We start from the raw sequence: 19,483 nt of genomic DNA, 5'->3' as shown, positions 1-19,483 counted from the left end.
AGTTATTTTTGTGGGTGTAAAATTTCGTTGAATATTAAGGTATACAAAATATTTTGGCGATTATTATTTTGGAGGATTCAAAATCTTCATCAATACCTTTACATGTACACTTTCAATTTGGCGGAATTTATTTTAGTGATTTTGTTCTAGCCACTAAAATAAGTGAAAATTCACACCCCGCAAAAATAATCCACTATACGGTAGTCTGTGTCAATGAAATGATTTTGTTGACCGAAAGATGTTTTTGATAAGCAGACATTTTATGGACATGTTAATAGAATAGATTTCTTTGAATGCATGAAAAAATTGTGTCGTCAAATTTCAAATGATCAAAATAACTGACAATATAAAGATAAGAAGATGGGATATGATTGCCATGGAGAAAACTCTCTACAAGAGACCAAATGATTTATAAACTATAATAGCTGTTTGTCACCTGATGGAGCCTTCAACAATGAGCAAAGCCCATACTGCATAGTTAGCTATAAAAGTCCCCAAAATCACAAATGTAAATCAATTCAAACAAGAAAACTTAAATTGGATGATTTAAGTCATCAGATCGACCTAGTCACCTTTTTTCCTGTCTTCACAATATAACATTCAGAGAAAAGTAAGAAAATTTGATGTCATACATGTATACATATTCAAATTTTGACCAATGAAGAAATCAAACAAATCACATGTTGATTAAATAAAAATAATCAACTTGTCTGACAGGAAAAGGAAAAATCGTGATTAAAGAAATAAATATATATATGTAATGAGCAACTACAAAAACAGATTTTTTTTTACCAACACTGTCTTCAAGTCATCCATTAAATGAGACTAATTAAAAAATGTATATATATACAGCTAACTAAATTACCATGACAAAGTCTTTGTGTGTGTTAAGCTGACAACAAACAATCAAGTCTTTAGCATCCATTTATACAAATATAATGAAGCATTGATTAACGGTAAACACATCATCATTAAAACAGATTGGGTGTCTGTCCTAAGTTATTCTTTTAATCACTTGAAATAAACTAATCAATTACAGAAACAGCACAACTAACAAAAAAAAACTAGAAGCCTTCAAGAGCGTGTGTCGCTCACCTTGGTCTATGTGCACATTAAACATGATAAATGATAAATTCATGACAAAATTGTGTTTTGGTGATGGTGATCTTATTTTACTGAACATTCTTGCTGTAAAATTCTATAATGAACTTGGAAAAGTAATTACAGTTGAAAATTTTTGTAGAAATCTACAATTTATGAAATTGTTAAAAATTGACTGTAAAGGGCAATAACCCCCTAAGGGGTCAATTGACAAAATGTTTGACTAAGTATTTGTAGATCTTACTTTGATGAACATTATTGCTGTTTACAGTTTATCTCCATCTATAATAATATTGAAGATAATGACCATAAACTGCAAAATTTCCTTAAAATTACAGCCACCCAACAACAGGTTGTCCAATTTGTCTGACAATTTCAAGGCAGAGAGATCTTGACCTTATAAACAATTTAACTTCGTCAGATTTGCTCTAAATGATTTGGTTTCAGAGATATGAGCCAAAATCTACATTTTACCCCTATGTTCTATTTTTAGCCATGGTGGCCATCTTGGTTGGTTGGCCGGGTCACATCACACATTTTTTAAACAAGATACCCCAATGATAATTGTGGCCAAGTTTGGCTAAATTTTGCCCAGTAGTTTCAGAGAAGAAGATTTTTGTAAAAGTTTACGGACGAAGGAGGCCAAGTGATGAGAAAAGCTCACTTGACCTTTTAGGTCAGGTGAGCTAAAAATGAAGAATGTGTTCATCAAGGGACACAGATTATCATCATATAAAGTTATAACAGATCTAGACCATCATTAGTTCTTTCACACAGAGGGAAAATCTGGCACCTTGGGGTGGGCTTCATCTGCTCCTTAGGAAAATGTGTTCTAGTTCAGCAAAAATTAATACCAAACTTAATTCCTATAAACATATAAAATAAAAAAATTGCAAATTGTGTGCAGTCATGGCAGTTATATCTATAGAAGAAGTTCTTGTTGAACAAGATATTCTCCAAGAAGGATATATCAGAATGAAACTGTTTTAAATGTAAGTGTGTATTATAGATATGAATATATATATATAGTTTGTGACTATTAGTGTCTGCAGTCGTAACACTTGGAATGGGTTGGCCTAAAAATGCTATAAGGTTACTAAATTGTGAAGGAAGTGCCATCAACTTAAATGTTTAATTAGCCCAAGTCTAGCATGTCTAGTACTATACTTTTCTTAGAACTCAAACAAGGAAAATATTGTGTACTAACAAACTTGACAAATAAATTTCCTGATTGTGGTATAACTTTTGTGTTTTTTTATTTACAATTTATTCTTCCCTTATCATGCTTATTAGTGTTTCTTTAACTATTACAAATTAATTTTAAGATGTTACAATATGTATATGGTCTTCAATCTTTGGACAGTTATCTTCCAATTTTTACTGCTTATGAACAGTAATTAAAAGAAAAGTCCAGTTAAGGAAAGTATTAATTTATAAAAGGAAAATAAAATCAAACTCTCTAAAAAAAACTTCCAACATTCAACAATGAATATCCTTTTGTACAGAATAATCAATCAAAACTATTCTATTTTAAACTGAAATACCATGGCCTAAGCTAAAACATTCACAATTTCCATAGCTTACATGCAACTCCATTAACATATACAAAAGATTCACAAATAATTGAACTATCATGACCTAACACCACCCAGCAATGAAAGCATCCATAAAATGAGTCTAATTACCAAATAAATCATTTGACATGGCCTTGGTACAAGCTGTCAGAAAAATATCCTATTGTTCCCATAAAAATCAATTAAATGAAGAAGAAAATATCTTTCTGTAGAAACTCTCTGAAGAGGATAATTATCTGGTCATGTGTGTCTTGTCAATTGTCACAATAAGACTGGAATATGCTTGCTACATCTTACAAATTTATACAAAGAAGTGGAAAGGGGGATTGGGCAACGCAATGGACCTCTAACAATCAAATTGGTAACAGAGAAGGAGAGGAGGGAGTACAATTTTGTGCTACTGCTCTTTGATTCCCAACCACCCAATTGTCACTTTTAGATGGGGACAAGGCAAGAGGCCTGGGATCTCACACATTTATATGAGGAGAGGACTGTGCAATATTGTGTTACTGCTCTTTGATTCCCAACCACCCAATTGTCACTCTCAGATGGGGGCAAGGCAAGAGGCCTGGGATCTCACACATTTATATGAGGAGAGGACTGTGCAATATTGTGTTACTGCTCTTTGATTCCCACCCACCCAATTGTCACTCTCAGATGGGGGCAAGGCAAGAGGCCTGGGATCTCACACATTTATATGAGGAGAGGACTGTGCAATATTGTGTTACTGCTCTTTGATTCCCAACCACCCAATTGTCACTCTCAGATGGGGGCAAGGCAAGAGGCCTGGGATCTCACACATTTATATGAGGAGAGGACTGTGCAATATTGTGTTACTGCTCTTTGATTCCCAACCACCCAATTGTCACTCTTAGATGGGGGCAAGGCCAGGAGCCTGGGATCTCACACATTTAATTTAGGAAAGAACAGTGCAAGATTGTTGCATGGCTCTTTAATCCCTATCCACCAAATTGTAGGACAACAACTTTTGCCAGGAATTGATAATTCTAATATACCAAATGATAGCCTTAAAAATTGTTTGCTTATTTTTAGGTATTCATTTGTAAGTTGAGACTATGTTAAATCAAAACTTTAATCATTTCTCAATACCTTTAGCAAAATCATAAAGAAGGTTTGAAATTGAATTCTTCTTCTTATTAAGATCCTGGAATTTCCAATCAAAGTCAAGTAAAAAAAAATACCAAACTCCTGGGAAAAAACAAAAAGGAAAGTAACCTCATCATCAAACAGATGAATTAAAAGCTCCTCCTCTAGAGCAATACTCCAGAAAGGACACATTATTTCCATTGCAGGAATTCTGGATTTGTCAATTTATTTTCTCTGGAATTTGGGAACAAAGCCCTTCTTGTAACTACCCCAACTGCAACTGGATAATTTTCAAAGTGTAAAAATATGTAAGTGTAAAGTTGAGTGATGAATCTAAATAAACAGCTGCGCCATGAGCACATGATACGCCCGACGTCTTGTGTGGAAGTTTTATGCAATAATCATAAATAGTTTCTGAGAAAGTTTTAAGCAATAACCATCTATTGTTTTTGAGACACGGTGGGACATGTGAAACCCCCCACCCCCCCCCCACCCTTTAAAAAAAAAAACAACTAAATATCACTAAAATAAAATTTTGAATCAAACCAAAAAGTATACAGATCTTTAGATTAATATAACAAAGAAGTGTGTAAAGTTTTAAGCAATAATCATAAATCGTTTTTGAGATACGGCATGACATGTAAAATCCCCTCAACCTTTTTTTTACAAAATATTCAATAACTCAAAAAAGAAATTTTGAATCATCACCAAAAAGTATACAGATCTTTAGATCAATATAAAAGAAGTGTGTAAAGTTTTAAGCAATAATCATAAATCATTTTTGAGATACAGCGCGACATGTAAAAAAACCCTCCCTATTTTTTTTACAAAATACTCAATAACTCAAAAATTAAATTTTGAATCATCCCCAAAAAGTATACAGATATTAAGATTAATATAACTAAGAAGTGTGTAAAGTTTTAAGCAATAATCAAGAATAGTTTTTGAGATACGGTGCGACATGGGAAAAAAAAACACACCCCAGTTTTAGTTACAAAGTGCCGTAACTCAAAAAGTTTAAATCTTATTTTCACCAAAAAGTATACAGATCATTTGACCATCATAAGAAACAACTATATTAAGTTTCATGAAATTTAGATAAGTCATTCTCAAGTTACAGTATGACATGTTAACGCCGGACAGACAGACGGACAGACGGACAGACACCATACATTTGTATACCATAATACGTCCCGTCAAAATTTTGACGGGCGTATAAAAATGCATCATACAGTCATTCATGACAGTGTAAATGACTTATATAAACCATGAAACCAAATTTCAGAAATCCTTATGATTTATTGTACTTCCTGAGAAAGATGCAACAAAAAATATTCATGGGGCGAATGGATGGACTGACTATTAGAAAGACAGACCTTTAACAGTATACACCACTCTTTTTAAAGCAGTGGTTTAAAAAAAAAGAGATGTGGTATGACTGTCATTGAGACAAGTATCTACCAGCTGAGACCAAAGGATGAAGTCAGAAGATGTAAACATATTAACTTTCCTTAAAAAACAAAGTAGTCTTTATAGCATTTCTGTATCAAAATCAGCAGCGATCGACAAGCTTGCAAAAATCCATGGCAGCTTAATTCAATACTGTCTGTTGTGACTATGATTAAGAGGAGTTATCAAGTATCTATTTATGCCTGTTTTCTTAATCATACACCAAATCAATTATAGACAAACAAAGAATCGACCCAGTTCAATTATCCCAGCCATCACATATAAGGTGTTGGGAGAAAAGAGTGTTTCGGAATACATCAAATGCATCTCCTGGGAGTTATAATTGTTCGATCAATTAATGAATAAAATGTAATATTTAACATATGAATATATGTACTTACTAAGCTAGAAGCATGTGTATCTCATTTTAATGAATAGAATGTAATATTTAACAAATGAATACATGTACTAGGTAAGCATAAACGGGATAAACTTCCCCTTTAGCATTTTCAGAATACAGAAAACATGTCTCATAGGAGTAAATTGTCTGATTCATTAATGAATAAAATAAAATATTTAACAAATGAATACATGTACTAGGTAAGCATAAACGGGATAAACTTCCCCATCTGTTTTGTAAACATGAAAATCATAAGCAGCTTAAATATTCAGGTGTCAGTCTGTCATAAAAGAAATAATAAGTCTGCTTATCATGAAAACAGTTATAACAAAAACAATTGTATTATTTCTTTAAGGAAGAATATCATAAGATATAATCAATAAGAAATATGAGGACGTTTTTTTCTTCTTGTCTACACATTTATCATGTTTATATACAATGTAGACCAATGTAGACTAAGACCAACTGATATTTTCCACGTTTGGATACTTTCTTTCCCTCTCAACATACTTAATATCAACATTTTAATGTTAATATCTGGGTCAACAAATTACAAATATGCTGATCAAACTTTGTCATTGTTTGTCAAAACCATGAAATCAAACATATTCACTAGACAGTCTGGGAATTCATGGCAAGCCATAACTCTACAATGTTATGGTAACCCATAACCTTCATAGTTATGGATATCCATAACTGTGCATTTTGAGGGTGGGAGAAATTATTTTTCATTTATCTTGATAAGGTTATGGGCATCCATTACCATTCTAGTTAGGGTTTACCATAACCTTCGGTCATAAAAAGGTTTTGGTAGTCCATACCATAAACAAAAGGCTGTATTTCGTGTCTTCCTGATCCATGCTGATCATGTCATCCATATCAGAATACAATACAATTATTAGAGAAAATATAAATGTTAGAATTTTATCCTCGGTATAAAGACATCAGACAGTGGCGGATCCAGAACTTTTCCTAAGGGGGGGGGGGGGCCGCTGACTGACCTAAGAGGGGGCCCGCTCCAGTCATGCTTCAATGATTCCCTATATAATCAACCAAATTTTTCCCACGAAATGGGGGGGGGCCGCCCCCCCCCCCCCCCTGGATCCGCCTATGTGCATCATTCGTAAATATAGCTCAACATGCAGACTTCTAATACGTTCAGGTATTTCACATCCAATTTTTTATGGAAATATTCTTTATAAAGCACAAAGGTGTCAGTATTCACCTCAGAAACTTACAAAACCTTTGAATAGACTTATTAAGAAGGGATATAATTACGATACTGTTGTCAAGTCATTAAAGATTGCATATTTTGGCGTTAATATTGAGTCACTGATAAGGTCTTTGCATCGGAACTAAACACATTTATTCTAAAAACAGTTGTAGGCATGACACGGGTTATGTTCTTCTCATATATGTTATGATGGTATGATACTAAACCCCTAACGGGAAGGATTGTGCCTGATGTTCATATGATGAAATCATAATCTTTCAGTCAGTTTAATTGAAGTCTGGAGCTGGCATGTCAGTTAACTGCTAGTAGTCTGTTGTTATTTGTGTATTATTGTCATTTTGTTTATTTTCTTTGGTTACATCTTCTGACATCAGACTCAGACTTCTCTTGAACTGCATTTTAATGTGCGTATTGTTATGCGTTTAATTTTCTACATTGGTTAGAGGTATAGGGGGAGGGTTGAGATATCACAAACATGTTTAACCCCGCCGCATTTTTGCGCCTGTCCCAAGTCAGGAGCCTCTAGCCTTTGTTAGTCTTGTATTATTTTAATTTTAGTTTCTTGTGTAAAATTTGGAAGTTAGTATGGCGTTCATTATCACTGGACTAGTATATATTTGTTTAGGGAGCAGCTGAAGGACGCCTCCGGGTGCGGGAATTTCTCGCTACATTGAAGACCTGTTGGTGACCCTCTGCTGTTGTTTTTTATTTGGTCGGGTTGTTGTCTCTTTGACACATTCCCCATTTCCCTTCTCAATTTTAGACCTATAAAATTTGATTGGAGTATAAACCCAGCAAACACAAAACATCTTTAAAATGTTATTAAAATGTTGTGTCTAAAGTCATGAAAATATCACAAAAAAATCGACTTGTTTTCTTTCAAGTGAGACTGTGCCATAAAAATGTTTTCAAAATGTTTTTAGATGTTTTTGATTGATATATAGATCATATCAATATAAAAATTTCTGTACTTTTGATTGAGTTTCCTGCTTTTTTTAGTAACAAATCATTAGTTTAATTTATACACAGTGATTCATTCTATATACAAACAAGAATAAATCAGTTGTTTTGCTAAGCATATGAAAATTCACAATTCAAAGAATCTAAAAACAAGAAATATCAATTTTTACTAATCCAAAATAGCAGACACAACTCATCATGGTCAAGCCACTTACCAAATATTAAGTCATTATGTTCAGCAGCATTACTAATAAAAGTAATGAAAAATTTGAGAATATTCAACATTTTGAAATGCAATGTATAAGCAAACAGGAAACAGGTGCCAGATACAAAAATGTTCACACATCACAGTTTATCACTATCAAGCAGCTTATCAAATATAAACTCATCTTGATCAGCAGTTTTGGGAAAAACAGTAATGAAAATATTTGTTGGACAAAATCGACAAATATAGGTGGACAGACAACAGACAGCGCAAGAAAGCCCACATTCCTACCACAATGGTATAATGTTTAGTTTTTAACTCTCAACTTTTATTACCTATCTTATACACATGCATATGTCAACCTGAACATGCATGCCATATTTGCCATTGGACATTATGCAAACATTATACACATTATAAGTTGAAATTACATTGACTAAAACTTGTGTCCCAAATTCAGATTTTTCAATACAACTTCTCTTTCTAAACTAAAACGTTACACTTCTAAAAGGGGTAAATTTTAAGTCAATAATCATTGATAATTGGCTTAAATGAGAACAAAACACCATTTTACATCAATTATTTGATTTATTTAAGAATACATTGAAAAAGTCAATCAATTGTCTTATTCAAAATCACTTGGAATGTCTTGTAGTGTCTTTATATCTTTTTCTTGCTGTGCCATGCTTCTGAAAGAAAGAAAAATAATCTTATATTCATATATAAACTTCTTGCACATTCCTTTAATAGAGAACAATTCACGTTGCCTAAAGCATGTACATCCCCTCCTCTTTAAAGTTTTGAAACAAATTATAACGATGATAGTCTGTCAGAAGGGGACGATAAATGGCTGACCGTGTTAAGAGAGCAATATGCCAGGCTATATATATGAAGATGTCTATCTAGGGCTATTTTATTCTAAAATTAACAGTAATAAAATTAAAAACTAATAAAATACTATTAGTCTGAACTTTTTCTGTTCTCCAGTATATCTTTGAAATTTTACTCTTCTTCAAGATACCATGGATATATAACATGAGCTGTATTTCATTTTTATTTACATGTTGGCAACCCCCCTTTTTTTCATTGCAAGAACTGCCTTTATCTGTTATGGGTATCAATCATTTTGTCAATTATTCGTTCAGCTTGTTCAATGAAATAAACAACTGCTCCCTATTAAAGTTACGGATATCCGTAACCTTTCTTTTGTTTTGGTAAACCGTAACCATTCAGGTGAAAAAAGTTAGGGTTAACCATAACTTTCGTATATATTTTGTTTTTTGAACGAGTTTGGAAAAGCGTAATTTCTTTAAATAAAAGCGTAATTGCGTATTTGAGTATTGCAAAATGTAAATTAATCATTTGTATAACACTACATGCAAGTTCATTCATGTGTAACATATAATATTGCCGCAGTCGGCGTATTTACGTACCCCTTGAATGCGATGTCGAAGGTTGTTGTTCGTCCATTTTTACACAGTGACCCGGATGTCAATGTAAACAAAATACCGACTTCGGTGAGGTAACGGTTTGAGATCCGGGATATATCGAAAGCGACAATGAAGACGTCACCGTAATAAAATGAAAGAGGATTAGGTGTTGGTATCTCAAAACATTGAAAGGTTATGGGTTACCATAACATTGTAGAGTTATGGCTTGCCATGAATTCCCAGACTGCTAGAAGTAGAAACAATCTTTTTGATATATAATCATGATAATCAACAAAATTGGTTCCCATGAAAATAATTGAATCCACAGCAAATGAATTAAACTTTTCTAATATTTATCCTACATGTATAATTAATTATCGCACAGCAGGTAAAATATTACGTTGTGATTGGTTTAACGCCGTCACATGGTGACCCCCTATGAGACTGTAGGGGGTTAGTAAATTTCATTGGGGGTCCATGACGCGTTAATGGTGAAATCATCTATTAATGTTGTGTTTCATTGTTTATTTTTCAACAAAGCGCCGCAGAAAAAGTCTAGCGTGCGATAAATTCGTTATACGGTTAACTTATTAACTGACCCCCTACGGATCCATAGAGGGTGAATAAAATCCATAGGGGACTCGGCCTATGGCCTCACCCCCTATGGATTTTACTAACCCTCTATGGATCCGTAGGGGGTCAGTAGCGAACCATATAACTTATAATATTGTTAATTCAGAAATATTGCAAGTTTTTATTAATGGGAATAGTGTTGGTCATTTAAGTGGGTGAGTATAGCAATAATAAGAAATCACATTTTCATTTACATTTAATTGCAATATAAATTAATCTCTTATTTTTGTACTTTCATAAAAAAAGTCTGCATGAATTTACCATGTTTACAGTAAAACCTCAAAATATTTTTTTTTTTTTGCCTATTTAACAGAGGCCAAATAAAAAAAATATGTGTGTTTCCTATGTCCCTACCTACCCTATATTTTAAGTCAGAAATAGACTACCTTAAAGTTTTTTGGGTCATTTTTCAATAAGCACAGTTAAGTCAAAATTTCTCTCCCATAGACTCAAAGTAAAAAAATCTGTCTTTCTATAGCTACCTATCTTTTTTCAAAGATGTAGGAGAAAGTTAAAAACACATATTATGTTATTTGGCCTGAAAGATAAATCAAATCTAAATGATATAACTTACATGTACATGTATGACATAATAATTGACCCAAAGAAATTAGATTACACATATATATGTCACCTATGACATGTAAAATTTCCTTATAGTCTAAATACTTTGTATAAAAAAAAACATTAAAAAAAATTATGCAAAATATGGGTGTGTGGTCTCATGTCATGTTGTTTAACACTCTGTTTAATAATGCAGTATTAATCATATTGTTTCAATTCAATAAAAATGTCAATGTGAAAGCTATTTAGTATACAGTTTATAGCTGGTTAAATCTGTGTAAGTAATCAGCTCATCTTGACTTCCTAATTTTCTCATTAGGATAAAGTTTATCAGAAGAAATCAGTCTACATGTACCCAGTACATATAAAATCATATATATATATCTGTCAACAGGAAGGTCTATCAAAAAGATGGGTTTCAGCTATTGAAAATGTGTGTATCACTAGGCCTTGTAAAAAAATAGTTGTATTGCATACTTTTTCTTCTTTTCAATGCCCCGTGGCGGATCCAGAGGGGTGTTCTGGGGGTTGGAACCCCCCCTTTTTTTTGGACGATCAATGCATTTGAATGGGGACATTTAGTTGGAACCCTCCTTTATCCTGGGTTGGGACCCCCCCCCCCCTTTTTGAAATGGCTGGATTCGCCCCTGATGCTTTACCATACATGTACTCCTCTTTATGGAAATGTTTGGTTACACACTGTCTAAGTCCACAACATTTCCCTATATAGGTTAACCTGAATAATCCAGTCGTTATATTACGATCACTTCGATCACTCCATTCTGGAGGACAATGACCGTAAGGGGGCGCTGTAATTATTCGAGTTATATATAGGTCTATTTAAAAATAAAATTCTTCGCTGAGCACAGTCTGATACGAAAAGTTGTGGCAAATTTGGACACAATATTCAAGCTTGATTCTGTCTGAATTTGAAATGTGATCAAATTTTTGACATGTTTTACAAATGTTGTCTTATCGGGGCCTATTATAGCTGACTAAGCGGTATGGGCTTTGCTCATTGTTGAAGGCCGTACAGTGACCTATAGTTGTTAATGTCTGTGTAATTTTGGTCTTTAGTGGATAGTTGTCTCATTGGCAATCATACCACTTCTTCTTTTTTATATAGTATAGGTTTCTGACACAAAAAAAATGTCAAGATCTTACAAATCTATTGAACGATACTGTACAATTAAAGATTCTTCTTGAAAATTTTGAAAAACAATTCTGAACCCCTTAAAAAATTGGAACCCCCCAATTTTTAGAATCCCCCCTTGGAGCAATTACCCCCCAAACTCAAACCCAGCCTTTCCTTTGTAGTATATGATTGTAGAGTAATTTCACAGAGATCCATATTCTTAAACACAAGTTTTTGCCTGGAAACTATAGTAAAATGCTTGTTTTTGGCCCTTTTTTAGCCCCTAATTCCTGCATGAATTGGTCAATTACCCCTAAACTCAATCCCAGCCTTCCTTTTGAAATATGAAACCTTGTGGTACAATGTAAGAGAGATCCATACATTTACACACAAGTTATTGTCCAGAAACTACAAAAATGCTAGTTTTTGGCCCCCTTTTTGGCCCTTATATTAATACCTAAACTGTTGGCACCATAACCCCCAATATGAATCCAAACCTTCTACTTGTGGTATTAAACATTGTGGTACAATTTCAGAGCAATTGAAAAACTTATACACAAGTAAATATCCCGAAAGTAGAAAAATGCTTGTTTTGGGCCCCTAATTCGAAAACAGTTGGGACCATCATCCCCAAAATTAATCCCACCCTTCCTATTGTGGTATTGAACCTTCTTAATAAATTTCATAGAGATCCATTCACTTAAACTAAAGTTATTGTCTGGACACCAAATGTGTCTTCAGATGACGCAGATGACATCATACCATTATATGATCCCAAAATTTTTTTTGCAGTCGTGTAAAAAATTAAAAGAGGCGAGTTGTTCTAAAATTTAATACATAAACTTCTAATCCTGATCATAGGAACATAGAATGTATACTTGGAAAATTATTGCCTTGCAAAATATTTGAATTTCAATCATAAATATTAAAAAGTTTCACTATGTAAGTCAGACTTTTTAAGAACAATTTTCCAAAGATTTCAAAAATACTTTTACAATTTCAAGACGTAAACAATGTTCATGTTTATGTATGGTTCATCAGGGTAGTCATTTATTTTTTTTAGGAAATATCATTATGGACAGAAATTCAGTGAAAAAATATTGTTAGGCCAAATAAAAAAGTATGTGTGGTTCCAGTTACACTTGAAAAAAAGTTAGGGTAGGTAGGTAGGGATTTTTTTTTATTTAATGTTTTTTTTTTACATTGAGTCTATGGAAGCAACATTCTGACTTTAACAGTGCTTAATGGAAAATGACAATAAAAGAAAAAGTAGGGACGGTAGGGTTACTGGAACCACACATATATTTTTATTTGGCCTTAGGTACAGCACTTCACAGTGAAATTTTTTTCCAAAAAAACATGTCAAAGTTTCATAGAAATGGTTACTTATTTTATTTTAATTTCATATTGAAATATTGTACACTGGACACCAACACTATCTTACATGCATTGTAAAATATTGTGTGAACAATATTTTCTTTGAATATTTGTCTAGCCTACAATATTTTATTCAAAACATTATTTAATGTTACACATGTACAAGTATTGCCTCAAATTGGACCATTTATAAATTTTAAATGCTCTAATTGATACATGAATATGATACATGTAGCAATGATATATTGTATAGGAAATAATTGCTGTTAGAAATTTTAAATCTTTTAAATCTTTCGATTTGATTAATATTTGTTTACATGTACTTCATGGAAAAACTGATAAATAGCCTAACAACATATTTTTTTTACATGCTTGATTTGCATAGGATTTTTTTCTATAAAATAAAATCCTCAGGTTTAAAGAATTCATGCATTGCAAAAACAAATATTTCATCAAATAAATTGAAGTCAGATATTCTAATGAATATCCTTTTCATATTGGATACAAATTTTATTAGGTCTGATGCAGACATTTTGTAGTCAAAGCATTTCAACTGAGGTACTACACAGGCGTCATTATGGAGGAAAGGGTTAAATTATTTCATTGATGAAGAGTTATCTCCCATTTGTTACAATTTCAAACACAGAAATTGCTTATAATTAACTCCTTTAGTTCTATACTTTATTTTTTTTAGGCTTTAAAGATATAGATAATAAAAAGTGAAATCTTCTGCTTATTTATTAAAAATAAGCAATATCATCTTAAGAGTGAAATCTTAAGTGAATACTACTTTTAATCATGTTAAAAATTACTTTTTTTCTGATAGAAACAATTTATTGTTAATGAGTGTGTGCCATACCCTCACACTATGGTTTATTCAGCAGTAGTTTCAATATGCTGGTATATTTACTCATTTCTTAATATAAGTATTTACATGCAATGATCAACAAGAACACTTAAATTAATGCTGTGGTTTTTTATCAACTGAGGAAGTTTTTCTTGCAGTATAAACAACTGATTTTTGACCGAAATCTAGTTCAAATAATAATGATGTCTTGATGTTTCATTTTTCCTATGGCAATAACTATAAATATTATATTAAAAGTCATTCTAAGAAGACAACATTGTCTAATCATTGACATTATTTGGACTGCTTGCATTTATTTTATATTTATAAATTATAATATGTTTAACATATTTTTTTTTTATAATCTAAAGGCATGATTTTATATCAGACTTCCGTATACATTGAAAAATAATTCATTATCCCCAAAATTCCAAAAATGATTTATAGTCGTTCGTCCCCACTTGACCCCTCCCCTTTTACATTCACCCTTATGTAAATATTTTGAACGAATGTCATCATGACCTCATGTACAAAGCTGTATGTTTAATTCAATTTTATCATATATCTCAGTATTTAGGCGCACTCATGAAAAGAGAGAGAAAAAACTTGTGATTCACATCACACCATAACATGATAAACACACGTGTTTCACTGTTTACAAAATCGATGTATGAGACGAAGCAGCCGACGCACGACTTCTTACCTCGTAAAGGCCGCGTACAGCAATCCTAACACTGAAACTGTCAATAAAGTTATAGTATGTGGTTTGTAGAAAAATGCCAATGTAATATCATCCACAGATTTCTCATTAATTATCCTAAAATGTTCTTGTTCTTCATCAAGAGGAAGGTCATCATCGCCGCTCGCCATGTTGCATAAGAATAATAAAGAGTTTTAGTAAGGGAGGTAACTTAAGTGTTGTTTTTAAGATAGGCCAAACAAAAGAAAAAAGGTGGTTTTATAATATCAGGAAGTTCGATTCATTCGGGATTTAAATTATCTATAATTGTATTAAAAAGATACAAGACCCAAAATAAATGAATAGACCACATGAGAATAAATTAAAGTACAACTACACAAGAAAGAAATCAGGAACACTCGGCCCAAAGACAACTCGGACCAGAAAAACTCGGACTAATTTAAAACTTTTTAAACTATGGATCAATTTAAAAGACAACTATGACCAGTTTGAAAGACAACTCGGACTTATTTAAAACTTTTTAAACTATGGATCAATTTAAAAGACAACTATGACCAGTTTGAAAGACAATTCGGACCAATTTGTTTTTTTTACCATATTTATCTTCTCGGTTCACTAATACTATTTTAAATTGTTGGGACACTGTATTACAAAGATCTTCGAGTCAAAGCAATTAAAACAAGTGAAACTGCGAAATTTTGAAAATAAATAACTCAGCCTTGATAATCACAAAAATAAATGGTTTGTTCTGTGGTAGTTTGAAAATAAATTACCTGACTTGCATTGTATAGAAAATAAATAACTCAGCAGGTCTAATCGACAGTCTGAGATGGCACCAGATTTTTCATAAATTCATCTTTTCCCCAAAAATAATAATAAAAGTATTAATATTATTTAAATATACTTGAAATGTCTGAAAATTGGTTTCATTTAACTTGAGGTATATTGTCTCAGGAAACCTTACCTCACTTTTATTTTAACAGGGCCATAACTACATTGAGGCAAATGCCTCATGTAAAATGTAGGTAATTTCAGACCAAACGCTTGTCTCCATATCAAATTGTGTTCACGGCGAGTGCCTTGCAAGAAGCAAGTTCTGTTTTCCCTCAGACGTAGGCCTGATTATTCGGGATCAATGTTTCTTAATTATTTGTCTTTTGTTCATTGATTGCCCTTCTTTATTCTGTTAGTGTTGCATTCCTTTTGTAATCTAGTAATTTCTTAATGAACTTGATCATGAGTTTAAAAAAAAAAACCAGCAGCCACAGACTTAACTATGTGATTTCCATTTTTGCTTTATCATGCAACATTGGTCTTTTGATGTTGTCCCTAGAAACTAAGTCTTACACTGAATTTAACTTTTTTGGATTCGAAAGTCACTGATGAGTCTTTTGTAGACGAAACGCGCGTCTGGCGTATATACTAAATTTAGTCCTGGTATCTATGATGAGTTTATTTATACATTTTGCTTTGAGACCAAAAAATAGGGAAAAAAATATTAAAACAAAACTTGCATTTTCAGATTAAGAAAGGGTCTGGGAAACACCTATTAAAAGAGCATGATTTTGCATCATTTGTTCTATAGCTTCTTGGGCCTTCAGTGGCGAAATATGTTTGCCTATACTTTTAAAAGAGGCTAGTTACAACCAAACTTTAATACTAAGTATGTATACAATACATGTAAATGCAGTTGGGAAAATAAAAGATTAATATTTGCAGAGGATGATAATTAATTCTGATTGAATGGTACACAAAGACTTGACTATACATGTAATATTTTTAATAAACAAATTATTCAAAAATTTTATGTTTTTGAATATCTTAAATATAGTTTGAAAATGAATAATCTGTCCCTTGCTTTAATGAAAATGAAAAATCTTGCTACAATAGTGCAGAAAATGAATAATCTGTCCTCTTAGTTTACAAAAATAAATAACCGATCAAAAACAAATCCTCCTGCCCCCCCCCCCTCCGAATATCAAATGGTCATCCCCTAAACAGTTGTGGAGTGATGAATCTAAAAACAATTCACACGGTATAGCTGATTTATACATGTGTTATATTAACCCTGAAACCAAATTTCAGAAATCCTTGTATTGTAGTTCCTGAGAAAAATGTGACGAAAAATATTCATGGGACGGACGGACTTTATGTGTAAAATCATACAAGTGTTCGGTAAACAGGAAGTTTCTTTTTTCTTTAAGATTCTAGCGATCCTTCAATTATTGAAGATTATTCGCCGGGCGTCGATTATAAAAAATTACATTGTAGCAAGGAATTATCAAAAATAAAAAAATAAAAAAAACAAAAAAAAAACGTATGAACATTCGAAAAATAAATTTTGATAAAACTATATACATTTGATAACAGAATAGTTAGGGGTAGAATATGGGGATGAGAGCAGATTCTGTGATCATACTCTTAAATCCCTCTACTGTACTGCATGATACTATTTGTTGTGGCAGATAGTTCCAATTTATAATTGTTCGTGGATAAAATGAATATTTATAACCGTCTTTAGATGTTTGTATTTGCCTAAATGAGTGCGGATTGCTATGTCTGGTTCTATTGTCTAGTGGGATCAAAAGGTTATGTGTAGGGACTGCAACAATTTCATGAATAATTTTGTAAAAAAAAACAAGTCTGTAACGTAAACACCTAATTTCGAGTGGGTACCAATTTAGGTCTGTCAACTGACTTATTTCCGTAACTGAGCTGGTGTTATGGAAGCGGTTGCATGAGAAGCGTGCTGCTCTTCTCTGAACTTTTTCGATTTGTGTAATTTGCTGTTTTTGATGTGGATCCCAGATTGTTGAGCAGTACTTTAATTTTGGTCGGACAAGAGCTTTATATGCATGTGCTTTAACTTTTGGTGAGGCTATTTTTAGGTTTCTACGAATAAATCCAAGGGACTGATTTGCTTTTGATGTCATGTTATCTATATGTTTGTCCCATTTTCAATTTGATTGAAGAGTTAGGCCTAAATATTTTGTAGAGTCAACTTTTTCTAGAGAGTGATTGTGTAATTTATAAGTGAAGTCTAAAGGTTTGCGTTTTTGAGTTACACTGAGAATGTTGCACTTATCAGGATGAAAATGCATGAGCCAGTCCTGCTCCCACCTGCCAGCCGCTTCTAAGTCAGACTGTAATTTATATGCGTCATCTGTTTTTTTAATTTCCCTATAAAATATAACATCTGCAAACAATCTTAATGTGCTATGTTCAATATATTCTGCCAAATCGTTAATAAAGATTAAAAATAAAATTGGGCCAAGTACTGTGCCTTGGGGTACCCCAGATGTTACAGGAATTTTATTTGATATTTCACCTTCAAGGACTACAGTTTGTGTTCTGTTTGTTAAGAAAGCTTGAATCCAATGATATGCATTGCAATTTATACCGTAGAAATCCAATTTTATACATAAGGTGGTGATGTGAAACTTTATCAAATGCTTTTGCAAAATCCGTTATTATGATGTCTATTTGAATGTTTTTATTATTTGAATATGCAAGATCTTGAATAAATGATATTAGCTGAGTTTCACAGGAGCGGGAGGATCGAAAACCATGTTGTAAATCATACAATATTTTATTTTTTTCCAGATGTTTCATTATACTACTAGCTACAACATGTTCTAATAGTTTGCAGCAGATGCAAGTCAATGATATTGGGCGATAGTTTATAGGATCGTGTTTGTCGCCTTTTTTTTAATGCTGGACATACACTTGCGTGACGCCAGTCATCTGGGATCTTTCCAGAGTTCAGTGATGATTGGAATATGATTGTTAAGGTGGGAGTGATGGATGATTTACACTCTTTTAAAATTTTTCCATGGATGAGATCAGGCCCAGCTGCTTTGTTGATATTAATATTATTTAGAAGTTTTTCTATGCCCTGTTGTTGTATTTTAATATCAGGCATTTGTGGATGTTTAATGACGCCCTTATCTGGTATTGGGTCATCTGTTACAGGTGTGAATGCTTTTTTGAACTGTTCATTTAAAATGTTAGCTTTCGCTTTTGAGTCAGATGTAAGTGAGCCCTCTTTTCGGAGTGGTGGTATATTAGAGCTTTCAGACTTTTGTGTTTTTATATAACTGAACAGATTTTTTGGGAAGCTCTTTGATATAGTAGTAGGGTTGTCATCAACTGGTATACCACATATCATATTTTCAATATAATTCCAATAAGATGTTCTTTGTTGTTTTTGTATATCATGTTTTAATTTTTTGAGTTGTTCTAGTTTCCCCTTGCCTTTCAATTTGTACTTTTGATATCTTTTCTTATACTTTTTCATTTGTCGTCTAATACTGTCTGTTATCCATGGTAAATTTTTGCTGTTTCTCATCATTTTCTGTGGTATGTTCTCAGTGATAGTGTTTTGTAATGAGTTTTTAAATATTAACCAAAGAGTGTTTGTTCACTATCTTTTTCTATGATGAGTTTATTTTATATACGATCTTCTGATATATTTCATCTATATTCTCTTTTATATTTTGCCATTTTGCATTTTTATATTTGTATACTTTACGTGGCTTGGTTTGGCATCTTTTTAATGAAAGTAAACATTCTATATATACAATATCATGGTCTGCCTCCCCTAATGGTGGCATGGTTTCAGTTTTTTCAATGATGGCTGGATAATTTGTTAACACAAGATCTAAAATTTTGTGATTTCGAGTTGGTATGCTTACAACTTGTGCTAATGAATGGTCATTTATCATATCTAAGAGTTGTTGATGTTGTTTTGGGTTTGCTTTTCCAGGG

At 32.6% G+C, this 19,483-nt stretch overlaps 2 protein-coding genes and 1 long non-coding RNA gene across 4 annotated transcripts in view; all 3 read right to left on the bottom strand.

Moving 5' to 3' along the window:
• LOC139497973 (phosphatidylserine synthase 1-like) overlaps positions 1-14,896 on the bottom strand; it is a 40,269-nt gene extending 25,373 nt beyond the window's left edge. The window contains exon 1 of one of the 2 annotated variants that reach the window (XM_071286228.1): positions 14,720-14,896. In XM_071286228.1, the coding sequence (XP_071142329.1) occupies positions 14,720-14,886 (167 nt within the window). In that variant the 5' untranslated portion in view covers positions 14,887-14,896. The remainder of the gene's footprint in view (positions 1-14,719) is intronic. The other variant, XM_071286227.1, reaches the window with a different exon arrangement.
• Positions 8,599-9,695, bottom strand: LOC139497917 (uncharacterized). The gene is made up of 2 exons (XR_011657767.1): positions 9,464-9,695; positions 8,599-8,719 (listed from the first exon to the last, which is right to left on the bottom strand). It is a non-coding gene; the product is annotated as an uncharacterized lncRNA (long non-coding RNA).
• Positions 14,897-18,335: 3,439 nt separating the features above from the next.
• On the bottom strand, positions 18,336-19,067 carry LOC139497488 (uncharacterized). The gene has a single exon (XM_071285716.1). The coding sequence runs from the start codon at positions 19,065-19,067 to the stop codon at positions 18,336-18,338; it is 732 nt and encodes a 243-aa protein (XP_071141817.1).
• Between the last annotated feature and the right edge of the window lie 416 nt (positions 19,068-19,483).

The sequence above is a fragment of the Mytilus edulis genome, chromosome 12 (genome assembly GCF_963676685.1).
Source record: "Mytilus edulis chromosome 12, xbMytEdul2.2, whole genome shotgun sequence".
Lineage (NCBI taxonomy): Eukaryota > Metazoa > Mollusca > Bivalvia > Mytilida > Mytilidae > Mytilus > Mytilus edulis.
The sequence above is the reverse complement of the archived record's forward strand: the minus strand, read 5'-3'. Positions and strand labels throughout refer to the sequence as shown.